Source organism: Phyllobates terribilis, unplaced genomic scaffold (assembly GCF_046119375.1).
Source record: "Phyllobates terribilis strain yellow unplaced genomic scaffold, ASM4611937v1 Scaffold_1__5_contigs__length_1240528914, whole genome shotgun sequence".
Lineage (NCBI taxonomy): Eukaryota > Metazoa > Chordata > Amphibia > Anura > Dendrobatidae > Phyllobates > Phyllobates terribilis.
Genome location: NW_027362761.1, coordinates 459,267,720 through 459,286,866, shown reverse-complemented (window position 1 = coordinate 459,286,866; position 19,147 = coordinate 459,267,720). Strand labels below are relative to the sequence as shown.

General features: G+C 41.9%; 1 protein-coding gene across 4 annotated transcripts in view; it reads left to right on the top strand.

The window, feature by feature from the left end:
* The window catches only part of ADGRV1 (adhesion G protein-coupled receptor V1), a 627,077-nt gene that overhangs the window by 157,554 nt on the left and 450,376 nt on the right, over positions 1–19,147 (top strand). For all 4 annotated transcript variants that reach the window (XR_012320105.1, XM_073678624.1, XM_073678616.1 and 1 more), the window contains 5 exons: positions 11,194–11,567; positions 13,588–13,764; positions 16,178–16,358; positions 16,916–17,118; positions 17,210–17,339. Coding sequence is in view for 3 of the 4 variants with exons in the window: in XM_073678624.1 (XP_073534725.1) it covers positions 11,194–11,567; positions 13,588–13,764; positions 16,178–16,358; positions 16,916–17,118; positions 17,210–17,339 (1,065 nt within the window). In the remaining variant the exon portion in view is untranslated. The remainder of the gene's footprint in view (positions 1–11,193; positions 11,568–13,587; positions 13,765–16,177; positions 16,359–16,915; positions 17,119–17,209; positions 17,340–19,147) is intronic.

The window sequence follows — 19,147 nt, the reverse complement described above, 5'->3', positions numbered from 1 at the left end:
TCGAACAAGGGGTCCTATGTGAAAATGTAACATCACCTAGAATAAAGTTTTGAGTTGAAAACTGTTTGATTTCAGTTTCTAACAACCTGCTAATGCTTATAATTTCAAAAATGACCATTTTTTGGTCTTTATTAAAATGAAAAGGTTGATCGAAAAGTTTGGGGGATCTAAGAGTGTGGCAACCCAGTAGTCATGATTACTTCGAATTCTGACAATATGAGGGTCATGCTGCAGGTAGTGCAGCAAGAAGGCACTTATGTGTCTTGCGCATCTCGGAGCCCCAAAATTATTTTCCGGGCTAGATGCAGCTAAAAATTATTTTTAATTTTAAATCTGGTGGAGCTTATTATAGATGGCCTAATAGGATCAGTGCTGCACACTGCTACAAAGCCCAAATTATTTTCCAGTCAAGATACAGATAAACATGATTAGTAATTTGAAAGCTTAAAACGTTTGGTAGGGTGATTTTAACCAATCATCAAGCTTTTACTCTCCCCAGGATGACACAGGGGTAGAAAAGTCGTTTCGGATCCATGATTTGTTCATCTTTATGAACGTGAGTCTGTCTACATTATCAGTGGAGAGCCGCGTGCGCTTATTTGTCAGCACACCACCAGCAGCGCTGAACACACGTTCAGACAGAACGCTGGCTGCGGGGCATGACAAGATCTCCAAGGCGTAAATGGCTAGCTCCGGCCATTTATCCAGATTGGAAGCCCAAAAAGAGCAAGGGTCCAGTGACACAGTCGTGGCTTCAATGTTTACTTGGAGATACTCCTGTACCATCGTCTCTAGGCGTTGACTATGTGTCAGACTTCTTGTCTCCTGTGGCCTTGCAAAGGATGGGCTAAAAAAGTGGTGAAATGATTCCGCAAAATTGATGTTACCAGCAGATACTGTGGTTCTGTTACGGTTTGAGTGCTGAACACTTGACGGTCCCACGGTTGGCAAGTTGGAACTGTGAGATTCACTACGTGCACCACTGGTATTTTGTGGAAAAGCACATGTAAGATTCTGCAACAGTCTCTGCTGATACTCCTGCATGCGTGCATCCCTTTCTATGGCAGGAATAATTTCTGCAAATTTACTTTTGTACCGGGGATCTAACAGTGTGGCAACCCAGTAGTCAGGATTATTTCTAATTCTCACAATTCGAGGGTCATGTTGCAGGTAGTGCAGCAAGAAGGCACTCATGTGTGTTGCGCATCCAGGAGCACCAAGTCCCTGTTGTGTTGGTGGCGAGGTAACAATCATGCTTCCTTCCTCTGTCCTCTCCCCCCAACCTCGCACAACAGAAATGTGATCAAGGTCTCCCTCATCTGATGAGTCTTCCATCAGTTCGTCCTCCACTCCTTCCTGGGCTCCTGCACCTTCCTCACTAGTTTGGCTGCTACCATGCGCCCTGGTAAAACCATCTCCCCCACCCTCACATGCCTGCCGCCTTGGTGCTGCCGACCTTCTGGACCTTGCAGATGTTAGCCCTTCCGCATACAACTCCTCCTTCTCTACTTCCTCCACCTCCTCTTGTGCCACCACCTGACTCCGAATTCTGTTTAACATGTGCTCCAGCATGTAAATCACCGGAATAGTCATGCTGATAATGGCATCGTCAGCACTAAACATCTTCGTCGCCATTTCAAAACTGTGCAGAAGGGTGCATAGGTCCCTGATCTGAGACCACTCCTCCAGCGTGATTTGCCCCACCTCTGAATCTCGTTGGCCCAGGCTATACGTCAGAACGTATTGCACCAGGGCTTGTCGGTGCTGCCACAGTCGCTGCAACATGTGCAGAGTTGAATTCCACCGGGTAGGCACATCGCATTTTAGCCGGTGAAGTGGCAGGCCCAACGACTTCTGTAGAGATGTAAGTCGCTGAGCTGCGGGATGCGAACGGCGGAAGTGAGCACACAGCGACCGTGCCCTCTGCAGAAGGCCATCTAGTCTGGGATAGTGGGCTAAAAATTGCTGGACAACCAGGTTCAACACGTGAGCCATACAAGGCACGTGTGTGACATTGCCCCGGCGAAGGGCCGCACCCAGGTTTGCAGCATTGTCGCACACGGCCTTCCCTGGTTTCAGGTCCAGTGGAGACAACCATTCATGAAATTGGTTCTCCAGAGCTGACCACAACTCCTCAGCTGTGTGACTCACATTTCCCAGACATTTCAATGTAAAAACCGCCTGATGACGTTGAGCCCTACTGCCAGCATAGTAAGGAGGTGTGCAGGATCCCTTCTGCGCAGTTAGAAAGCTTGTGGCATGACCAGACAGGCTTTGGGTGCAGGTGGAAGACCGAGAGGAGGTTGAGGAGGCAGAAGCAGTGGAGGAACTTTGACATAAAGAGGATTGACGCACAACTCGTGGGGACGGCAAGACTTGGACAGCAGCCCCTTGTCCTGCTGTCACCATAGTTACCCAGTGCCCAGTCAGCGACATGTAACGCCCCTGTCCATGCCTACTCGTCCAAGTGTCTGTGGTGAAATGCACCCTGTCACACACAGAGTTTCTCAAAGAAGCGGTGATGTTGTGTGCGACATGCTGGTGGAGCGCAGGCACACCTTTCTTTGAGAAGTAGTGCCGACTGGGCATCTGGTACTGGGGCACTGCGACGGACATAAGGTCTCGAAAATCCTCTGTGTCCACCAGGCGGAAAGGCAGCATTTCTGTAGCCAAGAGCTTGCAGATGGTGAAATTCAACCTCTTAGCTTTCTCATGGCTAGGAGGAAATGGTCTTTTACTTGTCCACATCTGAGGGACCGAGGGCTGGCTATTGTGCTTAGACGGGGTTGATAAGGGTGTCCCCGGCAAACTGCCGGTCTGTGAGGAAGATGCAGGCGGACATGTTAGGTTGCCTTCATCCAAAGGTGGTGCTATCGATGTCGGACAGCGCTCAACACCAGCTGGTGTTACCACCTCCAAAGAAAATGATGACCTGCCAATCACGCTGGCTGTTGCGGGTAAAGAGGTGGCAGGTCTGCGCCCCAAAACAGGTGTGACTGCTGTCCCCCCAGTCACAGAGGATGAAGAGGCCGCGGATGCACAAGATATGGCAGACGGTGGTTGGCCCGGCCGGCTAGGCCGCATTGTAGCACACTGAGCTTCCCACTGCAACTTATGCTTCATGTCCATGTGCCGGTTCATGCATGAAGTACTCAAACTATGTATTTTTTGGCCTCTACTTAGCTTTTGCTGACAAATGTTACAGATAACACGAGTTGGGTCATCTTTATCGATCTGAAAAAATGCCCAGGCTATGCAAGGCTTAGCACCCATGCGACCTGAAGAGCCACCACGACTTGTGGTGAGAGGCAGAGTTGTGTTTGAGGATGCAGTTGTTGACATGCTTCCAGTACTACGTCTCTGTCCAGGAAGGCGCAACCTGACCTCGTCGTCACTAGCATCTTCCTCCACCTCCTCTGCTGACCTCATCTCTTGGCTGACTGTGGGTTGACAGTAAGTGGGATCTCCGACCTCATCATCATCACCCTGTGCGTTATCACACCCGTCGTCCTCAGAGCCAACCTGTTCCTGCCCTGACAAAAAACTAAAGTTGTCGCTCCAATCAGGTATTTGAGTCTTATCATCGTCTTCCTCATTGTCTCCACCAACAGGAGTTACAGTTTGGGAATGAGGGTCTACATTATGGTCAGAACCTTCTGCGTCTGGTCCTGGATCCGACTCATAAAGATTCTGGGCATCAGTGCAGATCATTTCCTCGTCTGGATTCACAGAAGCGCTGGAGTCGACCTCTGATTCCCAGGCTATAGTATGAGTAAACAGCTCTGCAGACTCAACCATCTGTTCTACCTCATACTCAGACGGGCAGCTGGAGATTTGGGAGCTGTGAGGAAGCAAGTGCAATTTGGGTGGCACCTTTGAGGACTGGAGTATTTGTGATGTTGAAGTTGATGTGGAGGAGAGCCCACTTAAAGGAGCACTTGATATCCGTTGAAGCACCTGCTGTTTTTGTGCCTCATCTGGAATTTGTAGCGATTGGCGTGGCCGTAAGAAAGGGATCTTATCACATTGTCCGCTAAAAGAAGTAGACATTTTAGTTTGGCTGGAAGATGGTCTTTCTTCTGCAGATGTTACTGTTGCTTTAACACCTACCCCACGGACACAACCTTTTTTCCCCTTCCCAACACGCCTATTCCCCTTTCCACCAGCAGCAGGCCTTTTTCCACTCATTTTGGTGGTTAACTAATTCACAACTCTGGAGTTGTTTGCACAAAAAAACAATGGATGGTAACCGAGCAGAGCTGAGTGGCCAAACTGTGGTATTAGGCCAAAACTATTGGCTGGGTTAGATGCAGAAAAAAATTATTTTGAATTTGCAACCTGATGGAGGTCAGTATAGATGGACTAATACAACAAGTCCCACACACAGCTAGAAGCCCAAATATTTTTTCAGAGGTACTGTAGATGCAGATAAAAATTAGTTTTAATTTGCAACCTGATGGAGGTCAGTATAGATGGACTAATAGAGAAAGTCCGACACACTACTAGAAGGCCAAATATTTTTTCAGAGGTAGATGCAGAAAAAAATATATTCAGTTTGCAACCTGATGGAGGTCAGTATAGATGGACTAATAGAACAAGTCCCACACACTGCTAGAAGCCCAAATATTTTTTCAGAGGTACTGTAGATGCAGATAAAAATTAGTTTTAATTTGCAACCTGATGGAGGTCAGTATAGATGGACTAATAGAGAAAGTCCGACACACTACTAGAAGGCCAAATATTTTTTCAGAGGTAGATGCAGAAAAAAATATATTCAGTTTGCAACCTGATGGAGGTCAGTATAGATGGACTAATAGAACAAGTCCCACACACTGCTAGAAGCCCAAATATTTTTTCAGAGGTACTGTAGATGCAGATAAAAATTAGTTTTAATTTGCAACCTGATGGAGGTCAGTATAGATGGACTAATAGAGAAAGTCCGACACACTACTAGAAGGCCAAATATTTTTTCAGAGGTAGATGCAGAAAAAAATATATTCAGTTTGCAACCTGATGGAGGTCAGTATAGATAGATTAATAGAACAAGACCCACACACAGCTAGAAGCCCAATATTTTTTCAGAGGTAGATGCAGAAAAAAATATATTCAGTTTGCAACCTGATGGAGGTCAGTATAGATGAACTAATAGAACAAGTCCCACACACTGCTAGAAGCCCAAATATTTTTTCAGAGGTACTGTAGATGCAGATAAAAATTAGTTTTAATTTGCAACCTGATGGAGGTCAGTATAGATGGACTAATAGAACAAGTCCCACACACTGCTAGAAGCCCAAATATTTTTTCAGAGGTACTGTAGATGCAGATAAAAATTAGTTTTAATTTGCAACCTGATGGAGGTCAGTATAGATGGACTAATAGAGAAAGTCCGACACACTACTAGAAGGCCAAATATTTTTTCAGAGGTAGATGCAGAAAAAAATATATTCAGTTTGCAACCTGATGGAGGTCAGTATAGATGGACTAATAGAACAAGTCCCACACACTGCTAGAAGCCCAAATATTTTTTCAGAGGTACTGTAGATGCAGATAAAAATTAGTTTTAATTTGCAACCTGATGGAGGTCAGTATAGATGGACTAATAGAGAAAGTCCGACACACTACTAGAAGGCCAAATATTTTTTCAGAGGTAGATGCAGAAAAAAATATATTCAGTTTGCAACCTGATGGAGGTCAGTATAGATGGATTAATAGAACAAGACCCACACACAGCTAGAAGCCCAATATTTTTTCAGAGGTAGATGCAGAAAAAAATATATTCAGTTTGCAACCTGATGGAGGTCAGTATAGATGGACTAATAGAACAAGTCCCACACACTGCTAGAAGCCCAAATATTTTTTCAGAGGTACTGTAGATGCAGATAAAAATTAGTTTTAATTTGCAACCTGATGGAGGTCAGTATAGATGGACTAATAGAGAAAGTCCGACACACTACTAGAAGGCCAAATATTTTTTCAGAGGTAGATGCAGAAAAAAATATATTCAGTTTGCAACCTGATGGAGGTCAGTACAGATGGACTAATACAACAAGTCCCACACACAGCTAGAAGCCCAAATATTTTTTCAGAGGTACTGTAGATGCAGATAAAAATTATTTTTAATTTGCAACCTGATGGAGGTCAGTATAGATGGACTAATAGAGAAAGTCCGACACACTACTAGAAGGCCAAATATTTTTTCAGAGGTAGATGCAGAAAAAAATATATTCAGTTTGCAACCTGATGGAGGTCAGTATAGATGGACTAATAGAACAAGTCCCGCACACTGCTAGAAGCCCAAATATTTTTTCAGAGGTACTGTAGATGCAGATAAAAATTAGTTTTAATTTGCAACCTGATGGAGGTCAGTATAGATGGACTAATAGAGAAAGTCCGACACACTACTAGAAGGCCAAATATTTTTTCAGAGGTAGATGCAGAAAAAAATATATTCAGTTTGCAACCTGATGGAGGTCAGTATAGATGGACTAATAGAACAAGTCCCGCACACTGCTAGAAGCCCAAATATTTTTTCAGAGGTACTGTAGATGCAGATAAAAATTAGTTTTAATTTGCAACCTGATGGAGGTCAGTATAGATGGACTAATAGAGAAAGTCCGACACACTACTAGAAGGCCAAAAATTTTTTCAGAGGTAGATGCAGAAAAAAATATATTCAGTTTGCAACCTGATGGAGGTCAGTATAGATGGATTAATAGAACAAGACCCACACACAGCTAGAAGCCCAATATTTTTTCAGAGGTAGATGCAGAAAAAAATATATTCAGTTTGCAACCTGATGGAGGTCAGTATAGATGGACTAATAGAACAAGTCCCGCACACTGCTAGAAGCCCAAATATTTTTTCAGAGGTACTGTAGATGCAGATAAAAATTAGTTTTAATTTGCAACCTGATGGAGGTCAGTATAGATGGACTAATAGAGAAAGTCCGACACACTACTAGAAGGCCAAAAATTTTTTCAGAGGTAGATGCAGAAAAAAATATATTCAGTTTGCAACCTGATGGAGGTCAGTATAGATGGATTAATAGAACAAGACCCACACACAGCTAGAAGCCCAATATTTTTTCAGAGGTAGATGCAGAAAAAAATATATTCAGTTTGCAACCTGATGGAGGTCAGTATAGATGGACTAATAGAACAAGTCCCACACACTGCTAGAAGCCCAAATATTTTTTCAGAGGTACTGTAGATGCAGATAAAAATTAGTTTTAATTTGCAACCTGATGGAGGTCAGTATAGATGGACTAATAGAGAAAGTCCCACACACTACTAGAAGGCCAAATATTTTTTCAGAGGTAGATGCAGAAAAAAATATATTCAGTTTGCAACCTGATGGAGGTCAGTATAGATGGACTAATAGAACAAGTCCCACACACTGCTAGAAGCCCAAATATTTTTTCAGAGGTACTGTAGATGCAGATAAAAATTAGTTTTAATTTGCAACCTGATGGAGGTCAGTATAGATGGACTAATAGAGAAAGTCTGACACACTACTAGAAGGCCAAATATTTTTTCAGAGGTAGATGCAGAAAAAAATATATTCAGTTTGCAACCTGATGGAGGTCAGTATAGATAGATTAATAGAACAAGACCCACACACAGCTAGAAGCCCAATATTTTTTCAGAGGTAGATGCAGAAAAAAATATATTCAGTTTGCAACCTGATGGAGGTCAGTATAGATGAACTAATAGAACAAGTCCCACACACTGCTAGAAGCCCAAATATTTTTTCAGAGGTACTGTAGATGCAGATAAAAATTAGTTTTAATTTGCAACCTGATGGAGGTCAGTATAGATGGACTAATAGAGAAAGTCCGACACACTACTAGAAGGCCAAATATTTTTTCAGAGGTAGATGCAGAAAAAAATATATTCAGTTTGCAACCTGATGGAGGTCAGTATAGATGGACTAATACAACAAGTCCCGCACACAGCTAGAAGCCCAAATATTTTTTCAGAGGTACTGTAGATGCAGATAAAAATTATTTTTAATTTGCAACCTGATGGAGGTCAGTATAGATGGACTAATAGAGAAAGTCCGACACACTACTAGAAGGCCAAATATTTTTTCAGAGGTAGATGCAGAAAAAAATATATTCAGTTTGCAACCTGATGGAGGTCAGTATAGATGGACTAATACAACAAGTCCCACACACAGCTAGAAGCCCAAATATTTTTTCAGAGGTACTGTAGATGCAGATAAAAATTAGTTTTAATTTGCAACCTGATGGAGGTCAGTATAGATGGACTAATAGAGAAAGTCCGACACACTACTAGAAGGCCAAATATTTTTTCAGAGCTAGATGCAGAAAAAAATTATATTCAGTTTGCAACCTGATGGAGGTCAGTATAGATGGATTAATAGAACAAGACCCACACACAGCTAGAAGCCCAATATTTTTTCAGAGGTAGATGCAGAAAAAAATATATTCAGTTTGCAACCTGATGGAGGTCAGTATAGATGGACTAATAGAACAAGTCCCACACACTGCTAGAAGCCCAAATATTTTTTCAGAGGTACTGTAGATGCAGATAAAAATTAGTTTTAATTTGCAACCTGATGGAGGTCAGTATAGATGGACTAATAGAGAAAGTCCGACACACTACTAGAAGGCCAAATATTTTTTCAGAGGTAGATGCAGAAAAAAATATATTCAGTTTGCAACCTGATGGAGGTCAGTATAGATGGACTAATAGAACAAGTCCCACACACTGCTAGAAGCCCAAATATTTTTTCAGAGGTACTGTAGATGCAGATAAAAATTAGTTTTAATTTGCAACCTGATGGAGGTCAGTATAGATGGACTAATAGAGAAAGTCCGACACACTACTAGAAGGCCAAATATTTTTTCAGAGGTAGATGCAGAAAAAAATATATTCAGTTTGCAACCTGATGGAGGTCAGTATAGATGGATTAATAGAACAAGACCCACACACAGCTAGAAGCCCAATATTTTTTCAGAGGTAGATGCAGAAAAAAATATATTCAGTTTGCAACCTGATGGAGGTCAGTATAGATGGACTAATAGAACAAGTCCCACACACTGCTAGAAGCCCAAATATTTTTTCAGAGGTACTGTAGATGCAGATAAAAATTAGTTTTAATTTGCAACCTGATGGAGGTCAGTATAGATGGACTAATAGAGAAAGTCCGACACACTACTAGAAGGCCAAATATTTTTTCAGAGGTAGATGCAGAAAAAAATATATTCAGTTTGCAACCTGATGGAGGTCAGTACAGATGGACTAATACAACAAGTCCCACACACAGCTAGAAGCCCAAATATTTTTTCAGAGGTACTGTAGATGCAGATAAAAATTATTTTTAATTTGCAACCTGATGGAGGTCAGTATAGATGGACTAATAGAGAAAGTCCGACACACTACTAGAAGGCCAAATATTTTTTCAGAGGTAGATGCAGAAAAAAATATATTCAGTTTGCAACCTGATGGAGGTCAGTATAGATGGACTAATACAACAAGTCCCACACACAGCTAGAAGCCCAAATATTTTTTCAGAGGTACTGTAGATGCAGATAAAAATTAGTTTTAATTTGCAACCTGATGGAGGTCAGTATATATGGACTAATAGAGAAAGTCCGACACACTACTAGAAGGCCAAATATTTTTTCAGAGCTAGATGCAGAAAAAAATTATATTCAGTTTGCAACCTGATGGAGGTCAGTATAGATGGATTAATAGAACAAGACCCACACACAGCTAGAAGCCCAATATTTTTTCAGAGGTAGATGCAGAAAAAAATATATTCAGTTTGCAACCTGATGGAGGTCAGTATAGATGGACTAATAGAACAAGTCCCACACACTGCTAGAAGCCCAAATATTTTTTCAGAGGTACTGTAGATGCAGATAAAAATTAGTTTTAATTTGCAACCTGATGGAGGTCAGTATAGATGGACTAATAGAATGATGCTATGCCCAAAAGATTTTACTTCACTAGGTGCAGTAAAAAAATTGGTATTCTATACACAGGTGGTATATCTTGCAACACAGATAGGCTACTCCACTGACTAACACACTCTGCAATAAGCCAAAAAGGATTAGCTTTGCTAGATTCAGCCAAATGCTGTGAAAAAAACTTGCACAGCACTGGCACAGACCTACCTGGCAAAAACTGATAGGAACTGATGTAACCTAGTCCTGAAAAGGACTCCAATTACAATTAGTCTTTACTCCCACAACGTATCTATTTAAGAGCACAGACCTCCCTGATAAAAGTCGTAGGAAATGCTGTAACCTAGTCCTTAAAAGGACTGCAATCACAACTATTCCCTACTCCCAAGCTATCTGTATATTTGTGCGAAAATTGGCTTGAAATTAACAAGGTATAGCGCACACAGCAACAGCGGTGCCGTCTAACACGCAGCTGCAGCAGTGAGAAAATGGTGGCGACGGGGAAAATGGCTTGGTCTTATAGGGCAAGGACATGTGACATACACTGCCAATCACACATGCCCTTGCTTGTGTGAAAAAAAGCACTTCGCTCCGTGTGTGCGCTGCTGATAGGCTGACAGATTGCACCTCCCCACTGTAAATGCGGGAAAGAGAAAAAAAAATGGAGATCTTCATTGTTCCTGCAGAGATCCATCCCCTGCCCCTCCCCCCACCCCGCTGTACACTCAAACTGCGTATTAACATTAATTTTCATCATTACTGAGAAAATATCCAGTTATGATTTTGGTGCACGAACAGTTATCGAACATAACCTCGAACAGACGAATTTTTCTCAAATTGTTCGTGTTCGCCGAACGGCTCGAACACCGCCCAAAACAGCTCGAATTTGAGATTGGCGAACAGTTCGAGTAGAACAACGCTCATCTCTAGTACAGAGACTGTCGGAGAGTAACAGAGTTGCTGAGATGGAAGACAAATTCTTGTGATTGTAAACCAACTAAATCTCTTCAAGTCAAACTGTTGTCTCATGTAAGACTGTTGAAACCATCAAGCTTGTTGCCTCATAATGATTGAAGTTACTCAACTGACTACTATATACCCATTCAACCTTCCACCACCCCTGTGTGAAAAATCCCTCTACAATCAAAAGCAGCTGCATTACATTTAAGTGGCATATCATTTTTCATCTGTTTAATAAACAACAATAACAAAACCAAACCAACCCCTTTACAGATCAAAGTATCTGTTTTATTTTTCAGATCCAGGAACCTTGCGGGTTGGTGCAGGAGCAAATGGAGGCAGCAGGTACACTGGCTTTCTCCAAGATGTGAGAATATATGAACAAAGACTTTCTCGAGTAGAGATTGCTGAACTTCATTTCACTCCAGCCAAAAGCGACCTTCACCCAATTTCTGGCTATTTGGAATACAGACAAGGAGAAATACACAAGTCGTTTGTTATATCTGCCAGGGATGACAGTGAGGAAGAAGGAGAAGAACTCTTCATGCTAAAGCTAGTATCTGTATTTGGTGGAGCAAGGATACCAAAGGAGAATACAACAGCCTTAATAAGCATCCTAAAAAGTGATAATGCCAATGGCTTGTTTGGCTTTACTGGACCATGTATTCCTCAGGTAAGAAGTGAAAGAGAACCTTGAAATACAATGCCTTAACCACTTTAAAGCCCATGACGTATTAATACGCGTCAGTGCCCTGGGCTTTAAGAGCCTGACCCGTATTAGTACGTCATTGCGATCGCGTGCGCACACATGACAACATCCGGGTCACCAGACAGCAGGAAGATTTTTTGGTCATGCGCAGTGCATGACCAAACTATCTTCTCACTGTGCAACGCTGACAGCCTGCAAAAAAAAAATTAAAAAAAAAAAAATGACGATATGGCAACTAGTGTTGAGCGCAAGTGCTCGTTACTTGAGTTTGCATTGGGTGCTTGGGTATGAATTGAGTATCGTCGGTGCTCGAGTGACATGCTCGAGTCTCCGCCCCATATGCTTCGCGGCCAAAAAATTCTCGCGGGGATTGCCTGCCATGCACGAGCGATCCCCGCATGTTTTTTTTTGGGTGTCTTTTAACCGTGAAACATGCGGGCGGGGACTCGAGCATGTCACTCAAGCACCCTTGATACATGGTGCATACCTGAGTACCCGATGCAAACTCAAGTAGCGAGCACTTGCGCTCAAGACTAATGACAACTTATTCAATATGATGACCTAATGTTATCAAATTCTGTGTCGTACCTCTGGGTTCAAAATGTTCACTATACCCCTTGATAAAATCCTTGAGGGGTGTAGTTTCCAAAATGGAGTCAATTGTGGGGGGTTTCCACTATTTAGGAACATCAGGGGCTCTCCAAACGCGACAAGGCGTCCGCTCTCGATTCCAGCCGATTTTGCGTTCAAAAAGTCACACATTGCTCCTTCCCTTCTGAACTCTGCCGTGCGCCCAAACACTGTATTTTCCCCACATATGGGGTATTGGTGTACTCAGGAGAAATTGCACAAAAGTTTTTGGGGTCCATTTTCTCCTCTTACCTTTGTGAAAAGAAAAGAATTGGGGCTAAAACATCATTTTTGTGGAAAAAGTTAGATTTTTTTATTTTCACGGTTCCATGTTATAAACTTCTGTAAAGGACTTGGGGGTTCAAGGTGCTCACCACACATCTAGATAAGTTCCCTGAGGGGTCTAGTTTCCAAAATGGTGTCACTTGTGGGGGGTTTCCACTGTTTAGGCACATCAGGGGCTCCCCAAATGCAACATGGCGTCCGCTAATTATTCAAGCAAATTTTACATTCAAAAAGTCAAATGGTTCTCCTTCCCTTCCGAACCCTGCCGTGCGCCCAAACAGTAGTTTTTCCCCACATATGGGATATCTGCATGCCCAGGGGAAATTGCACAACAAATTTTGGGGTCCATTTTTTCCTGTTACCCCTGCGAAAATAAAAAAAATTGGGTCTAAAGTAACATTTTTGTGAAAAAAGTTAAATGTTAATTTTTTTCTTCCACATTCCATAAATTCCTGTGAAGCACCTGAAGGGTTAATAAAGTTCTTGAATGTGGTTTTGAGTACCTTGAGGGGTGCAGTTTTTAGAATGGTGTCACTTTTGGGTATTTTCTGTCATAAAGACCCCTCAAAGTGGCTTCAAATATGATGTGGTCCCTAAAAAAATGGTTTTGTAAATTTTGTTGGAAAAATGAGAAATCGCTGGTCAACTTTTAACCCTTATAGCTCCCCAATAAAAAAAAATTTTGGTTCCAAAATTGTGCTGATGTAAAGTAGACATGTGGGAAATGTTATTTATTAACTATTTTGTGTGACATATCGCTCTGATTTATGGGCATAAAAATTCAAATTTTGAAAATTGCTAAATTTTCAAAATTTTCACCAAATTTCCATTTTTTTCACAAAGTGATATTGAAGAAATTTTACCACAATCATGAAGTACATTATGTCATGAAAAAACAGTCTCAGAATCAGGGGGATCCGTTGAAGTGTTCCAGAGTAATTACCTCATAAGGTGACAGTGGTCAGAATTGTAAAAATTGGCCTGGTCATTAACATGCAAACCACGTTGGGTTGTAAAGGGGTTAATCATAATAGCAAAAGTGGTAAATGTTGGATTCTTGTGTTTTTAGTCTTCAGAAGAAGGATCTATCATCTCATGTGTTGTGGAACGCACGCGAGGAGCACTGGACACGGTGTATCTCTTCTATAGCATTAGTCAGACTGACCCTGGAGGCACTGATCAGCCAGTAGTCGATTTTACTACAAGCAGTGGAAATATCACCTTTCTTCCATCTCAGAGATCAAAGGTAATAATAATATATACAAAATGTACAATTGAACTTGATGGACCTAGGTGTTTATTCAACCTACGTTACTATATATATGTATGTATGTACGTTACACTTTCAATTATTTCAGCTGTGATCAAAGTGGATGACCAGTTGTGTAGTTGTTAATTATACAGGGTTGTCCAAAAGTAGGTGGACAGAAAGTGTAATAAGGTTATAAAGGCGGAGATTTATCAAACATGGTGTAAAGTGAAACTGGCTCAGTTGCCCTTAGCAACCAATCAGATTCCACTTTTCATTTCTCACAGAGTCTTTGGAAAATGAAAGGTGGAATCTGATTGGTTGCTAAGGGCAACTGAGCCAGTTTCACAGATCTAGTTTTCACAGATAGATCTCCCCCAAATCTGTTTTCTTTTCAGATAATTCAGATAACACATAATGGTAAATAATTTAAATACAGATCAAAGAAAATGGATTTTAACAGAGTATTGGAAATCTCAAAATGCTGAAACCGTTAGAGCAAATTGGGTTGAAACATTTGGTACTCAAGCCCCAAAGAGACAAACCATTTACCGCATTTGTGACAAATTCAATGCCACTGGCTCAATCCTTAATGCTCCAAAAACTGGTCGACCCAACACAGTCTGTACAGAAGATAATAAACAACTTGTTGCTGAAACATTTGTTCAGAGTCCAAAAAAGTCCACCAGAAGAGCCTCTTTGGAATTGGGAATTTCACGAGCTTCTATCATGCGAATCCTGAAATCTATTGGGTGGAAAGCTTATCGTCCACGTCTAATTCATGGTTTATTGGAGGATGATCCAGACTGGCGGCTGCAATTTAGTGAGATTATGCTTAACGAAATTGAAGAAAATCCAGTAATTTTAGATAACATTATGTGGAGTGATGAAGCTTCTTTCAAATTATCCGGCCATATTAACAGACATAATTGTATTTACTGGTATAATGAGAACATGCATTTAACATTAGAGCAACAACTAAATGAGCCTGGTGTCAATGTTTGGGGTGGTATTTCAAGTTTTGGTGTTTTAGGACCAATAGTTTTTGATGGAACAGTCACAGGAGATAAGTATCTCGAAATTCTAATGAATCAAGTTGTTCCCCAGTTACAGCAACAGCGTAATTCAAATGACCTTTATTTCCACATTATTCAAGAGTAGTCCACGAGTATCTTGATGAAACATTTCCTAATAAATGGATTGGCCGAAGAGGCCCACTTGATTGGCCGGCACGTTCACCAGACTTGACCCCAATGGATTTTTTCTTTTGGGGAGTACTCAAGGACAAAGTTTATAGTCGAAAACCAAAAAATGTCAGTGATTTGAAAAATTACATAAGAGATGAATTTCAAGAAATTAATACCCAAAGAGACTTGTGGAAATTGTAATGGAAAACAGTTTGAGCACCTGCGTTGATAAAATTTAAGGGCTTTTGTATTATAATTTGATATATAAATCAAAATAAATGTTATTATTTTCTGGCCACCTACTTTTGGACCACCCTGTATATACTGAAGGGATGTTCTAAGTATTGCTTGCATCCTTTCTTTTTTAAAGATATTTTTATTTTTATTTTCAGCAATAAGGGTACGGGTGATGGGCACAAGAACACACATTTACAGTCCTGGTCGCATCCAAGTAAATTAGCACTATTATACGAGGCTCCCATGTTATAATACATAAACTTGATAAGTACAATAAATTTGAAAGATATTACAGATTTATTAAGCACCTAGAAGAAAAGAGCACTAAAAAAGTAAATTCATGAATTCATGAGTGAAAGAAGAAATTACTAAAACAAGAAAGAAAAGGACTGAGAGTGACTGGGAGCGCCATCTTGCGGGTGCAACACTTCCCATCCGTCATAATGAATCAGCTACCACTCTGATACCCCATAATGTCATACATATCCTTCAGGCTACATAGGCACTATGTCGAATGAGTTCAAAGATGCCAAGTGTGCCCCTGAGCTCTTCCAGGCTGCAGCATGCATTATATCGGATAGGCAGTAACATCTTTTCTATATGTTCTTTGGTATAATAAAAACAAATTTAAGCTCCTCCGCTTTGGAGAAAGCTTTTTTGCATTTCTCTCTTTATGCCTGCCAGCCTCCACTAACTTGATTCCCAATAGATTTGTCATCTGGGATACTAATGCAGCTATGACAGGGGTTTCCCTTACTAACCATTTTTTAAAGAGATAGCGGAGTGCTACTTTTAAAGAAAACAAATCTGTGGCACTGGCCTGGAATTTGACTCTTCAGAGGGCCATGCATGATAAAAAGCATGGCCTGCAGGGCCTTTGGTAGCCCCACCTTCCCACATGATTGTGCATACAGTACAATTTATTTTATCACCCTGTAATAGTAGATGTATACGATTATTATTCATTTGCAATTTATTTGTAACAGGTGTTAAATCTGGATGTTCTAGATGATGATATCCCAGAACTTATGGAACATTTCCAAGTAACTCTGACACATGCCATATCTGCTGACGGGAAAGCTGGGTCCACTCCCACCAGTGGAGCCAGTATAGATCCTAATATGAAATCAGAAGATATTACAATTAATGCAAGTGATCACCCTTATGGTAAGTGGGAATTGTGACAAACACACTCTGATTGATATTCCAGGGTGCGCCGACGTCACGGGAATCTGCTCTAAAATCCCATGTCGAGCAGCTCCCCGCGCTTGCGCACTAAATCTGGGTGAATGTACCCGGCTTCATTGACTGTTTCACAATATGGTGCCCCTGACAATACTGAATATTTTTTTTTCCTAAATTGAGTCTGTCAATCAAAATCACAGTTTAAATGGTTTGTCAAGTTATATTCACTGCAGAGCTCCATTCAGTATGTGGTGTCCGGTGACGGGTACTGCAGTGGTAGTCCTTTCCAGCTGCCACTACACAGTGAGCAGAGCTCACAGCGCAATGTTGAATGTTGACATCTGGCCAACCTCCGGATCTAGTAACAGCTGTTCAGCGGAGGTGCTGGGTGTCGGACCCCACCGAACAGATATTGATGACCTGATAATCCCTTTAAAGTAGGCAGATAGATTTATAGGGAATATAGGCCATATTAATGTCCTTGATATTGCATAGTGACTTTTGCAATAACATCTTTATAATAAATATGTTTTATGCAGGACTACTTCAGTTCTCCATTGAGCCTCCTCCAAAACCAGGTGATAACATGACTATTCCTGCAAAATCTGTTCCTACTATAAAAATAAAAGAAGAAATTGGACAAGTTAAGCTGCTGGTGGTTCGAGCCCAAGGACTTTTGGGACATATAAGAGTTGAATATAGGAGTTCTCCAATGACTGCTCTCAGCCCACAGGACTATCAGGTGACTCGTGTAGAGGGACATATACTGCATGCCTGGTCCATGGTGGGATAACAAGCTCATACATATTTTTTACTATTTTTTATACCTAAAGGAAACAGCAGATTCTTTGGAATTCCTGCCCGGAGAGCGATATAAATTCATTTATGTTAACATCACTGATAATTCTGTACCTGAACTGGCCAAATCTTTTAAAGTTGAACTTTGGAATGCTGATGCAAGTGGTAAGTGTGAGAAAGACTCCCCTATTCACTTGTCTGATACACTGACACTTAAGCCCAACTTCATCAAATTGGAGTTTTGTACACCAGCCTTGATTAAAGGGAATCTGTCAGCAGATTTTTGCTATGTAATCTGAAGACAGCATGCTGTAGGGGTTAAAACACAGATTTCAATGATGCTTCTCTTATCAAGCTCATACCTGTTGTGTACTTGCTATGATTGTTTTAGCACCGGGAGCTTATCAGTGCTCGGACACAGCAGTGCGTGAGCCCAAGTCAGACTCCGTCCCCTTCTGTCATAGGTAGCTCACTGTCTATAGTCATTTTAGATACAGAGCCTGGTGTGGGTGGGGGCAGATTCCTCAGCTCTGCTGCATTGCTAAATCTAAAAGCTCTGATTGTGTCTTAACTACTGCACCCAGTAATCTAAGTGATACATCATGGGATTCAGTGTCTCTTTGCCTACATCATGCTGCTCTCAGATGGGGTAGCAAAAACCTGCTGACAGATTCCCTTTAAGTGTGTGCGTTGGAGTAAGCTAAGCCTAATTAAAAGGTATGCACCACTTAATGGCTTTGGAGTACCTTTTAGCTGCCATGTGTTAGGAATCTTGGTTTTGTGCTCCCAACTGGGAATGAATGTGGTCCGGTGCTATGCAACTCCGGTCGCCATTGTCCTGACCCTAGAGGCAGAGCTACTATGTGTGCAGGGAAACCGTCCCAATCTTAAGGAGCCTCGTGTTCTGGTGTTGTAGGATGTGTGAGGACGTGGGACGCCGTGTCTCTCACTGATTTCTTTGCCCGGGGGCTAAGGGACGCTGTTTTCCCCTGGTTGCCAGGTAACGCAGGACACTGCTGTGTCTGGCACTAGGCAATGGTGGGATTGTGTCCATTCTGCTGTGCAGGCTAGCAGGGAGTGGTTGTCTGGGGATGATTGGGAGGTATCCAACACCTGATTTTTAGGCGGGCTATTTAGCCCTGTTCCCTGCTCAGTCTTTTGCTGTTTATTGTAGTTCTTATGTGCTGTGTGGTGCTAGCAGTAGTGCTGCTATCTTTTCAGGGGTTTTCTCATTTTCTCTTCTGGCTTCACTTCCTGGGGTTCTTGCAGAGGTACTCACCTAGTTCTTGACTAGGCACCGACCACGTGACCGGACGCCAGCTGTCCGGCGACAGTGGGCCTGGGAAGGGCTCTGCCAAATTTTCCCTTCCATTTACTGGGAGCTGGGTGAAGAGTATTCCTGGCCCTCAAGGGCTTGCCTAGCTGGGCAGCTTGCGCCAAGTGCATCTGTGGCTGCATCTTTGCTGGTTTGGTGCCAGTCTTACTGGGTCTCTCTGCGTAGCACATAACATCATGCTCCAATGCAAGGATTGTACTTCATCATCTTTGTAGCTTACGATATTGTGAATTTTTCAGCCACGTTTGGCCACGTACCTCCCTGCCCCAGTTAAGCTTCGCCCTCTTTTAAAAAAGTGCCCAGGACTGGTGTGAAAACTACAAGGTGTGCAAACATTTTGTGATATTTCAGTTTTGCTTTTCAATTATTGTGAAAACTGATAAATCTGGGCTTATTTTCATGCTCTCACTTAATTACCAAAGATGATCTGATAGAGTCAAAGCACCCTGGTTCGGAGGCCATATCAGTATTCCACAGCTGCCGGGATCCCTGAGAACTTTCCCCTACCTCCCAACATCACAGGCTCCTCTTTTTGATTAGCCAACCTTGCACAATGTCATATGCACATCACATCGCAATGATGACATTGTACCAGGCTGGCTAATCAAAGGAGGAGCCAGGGATGCTGGGAGGTAGG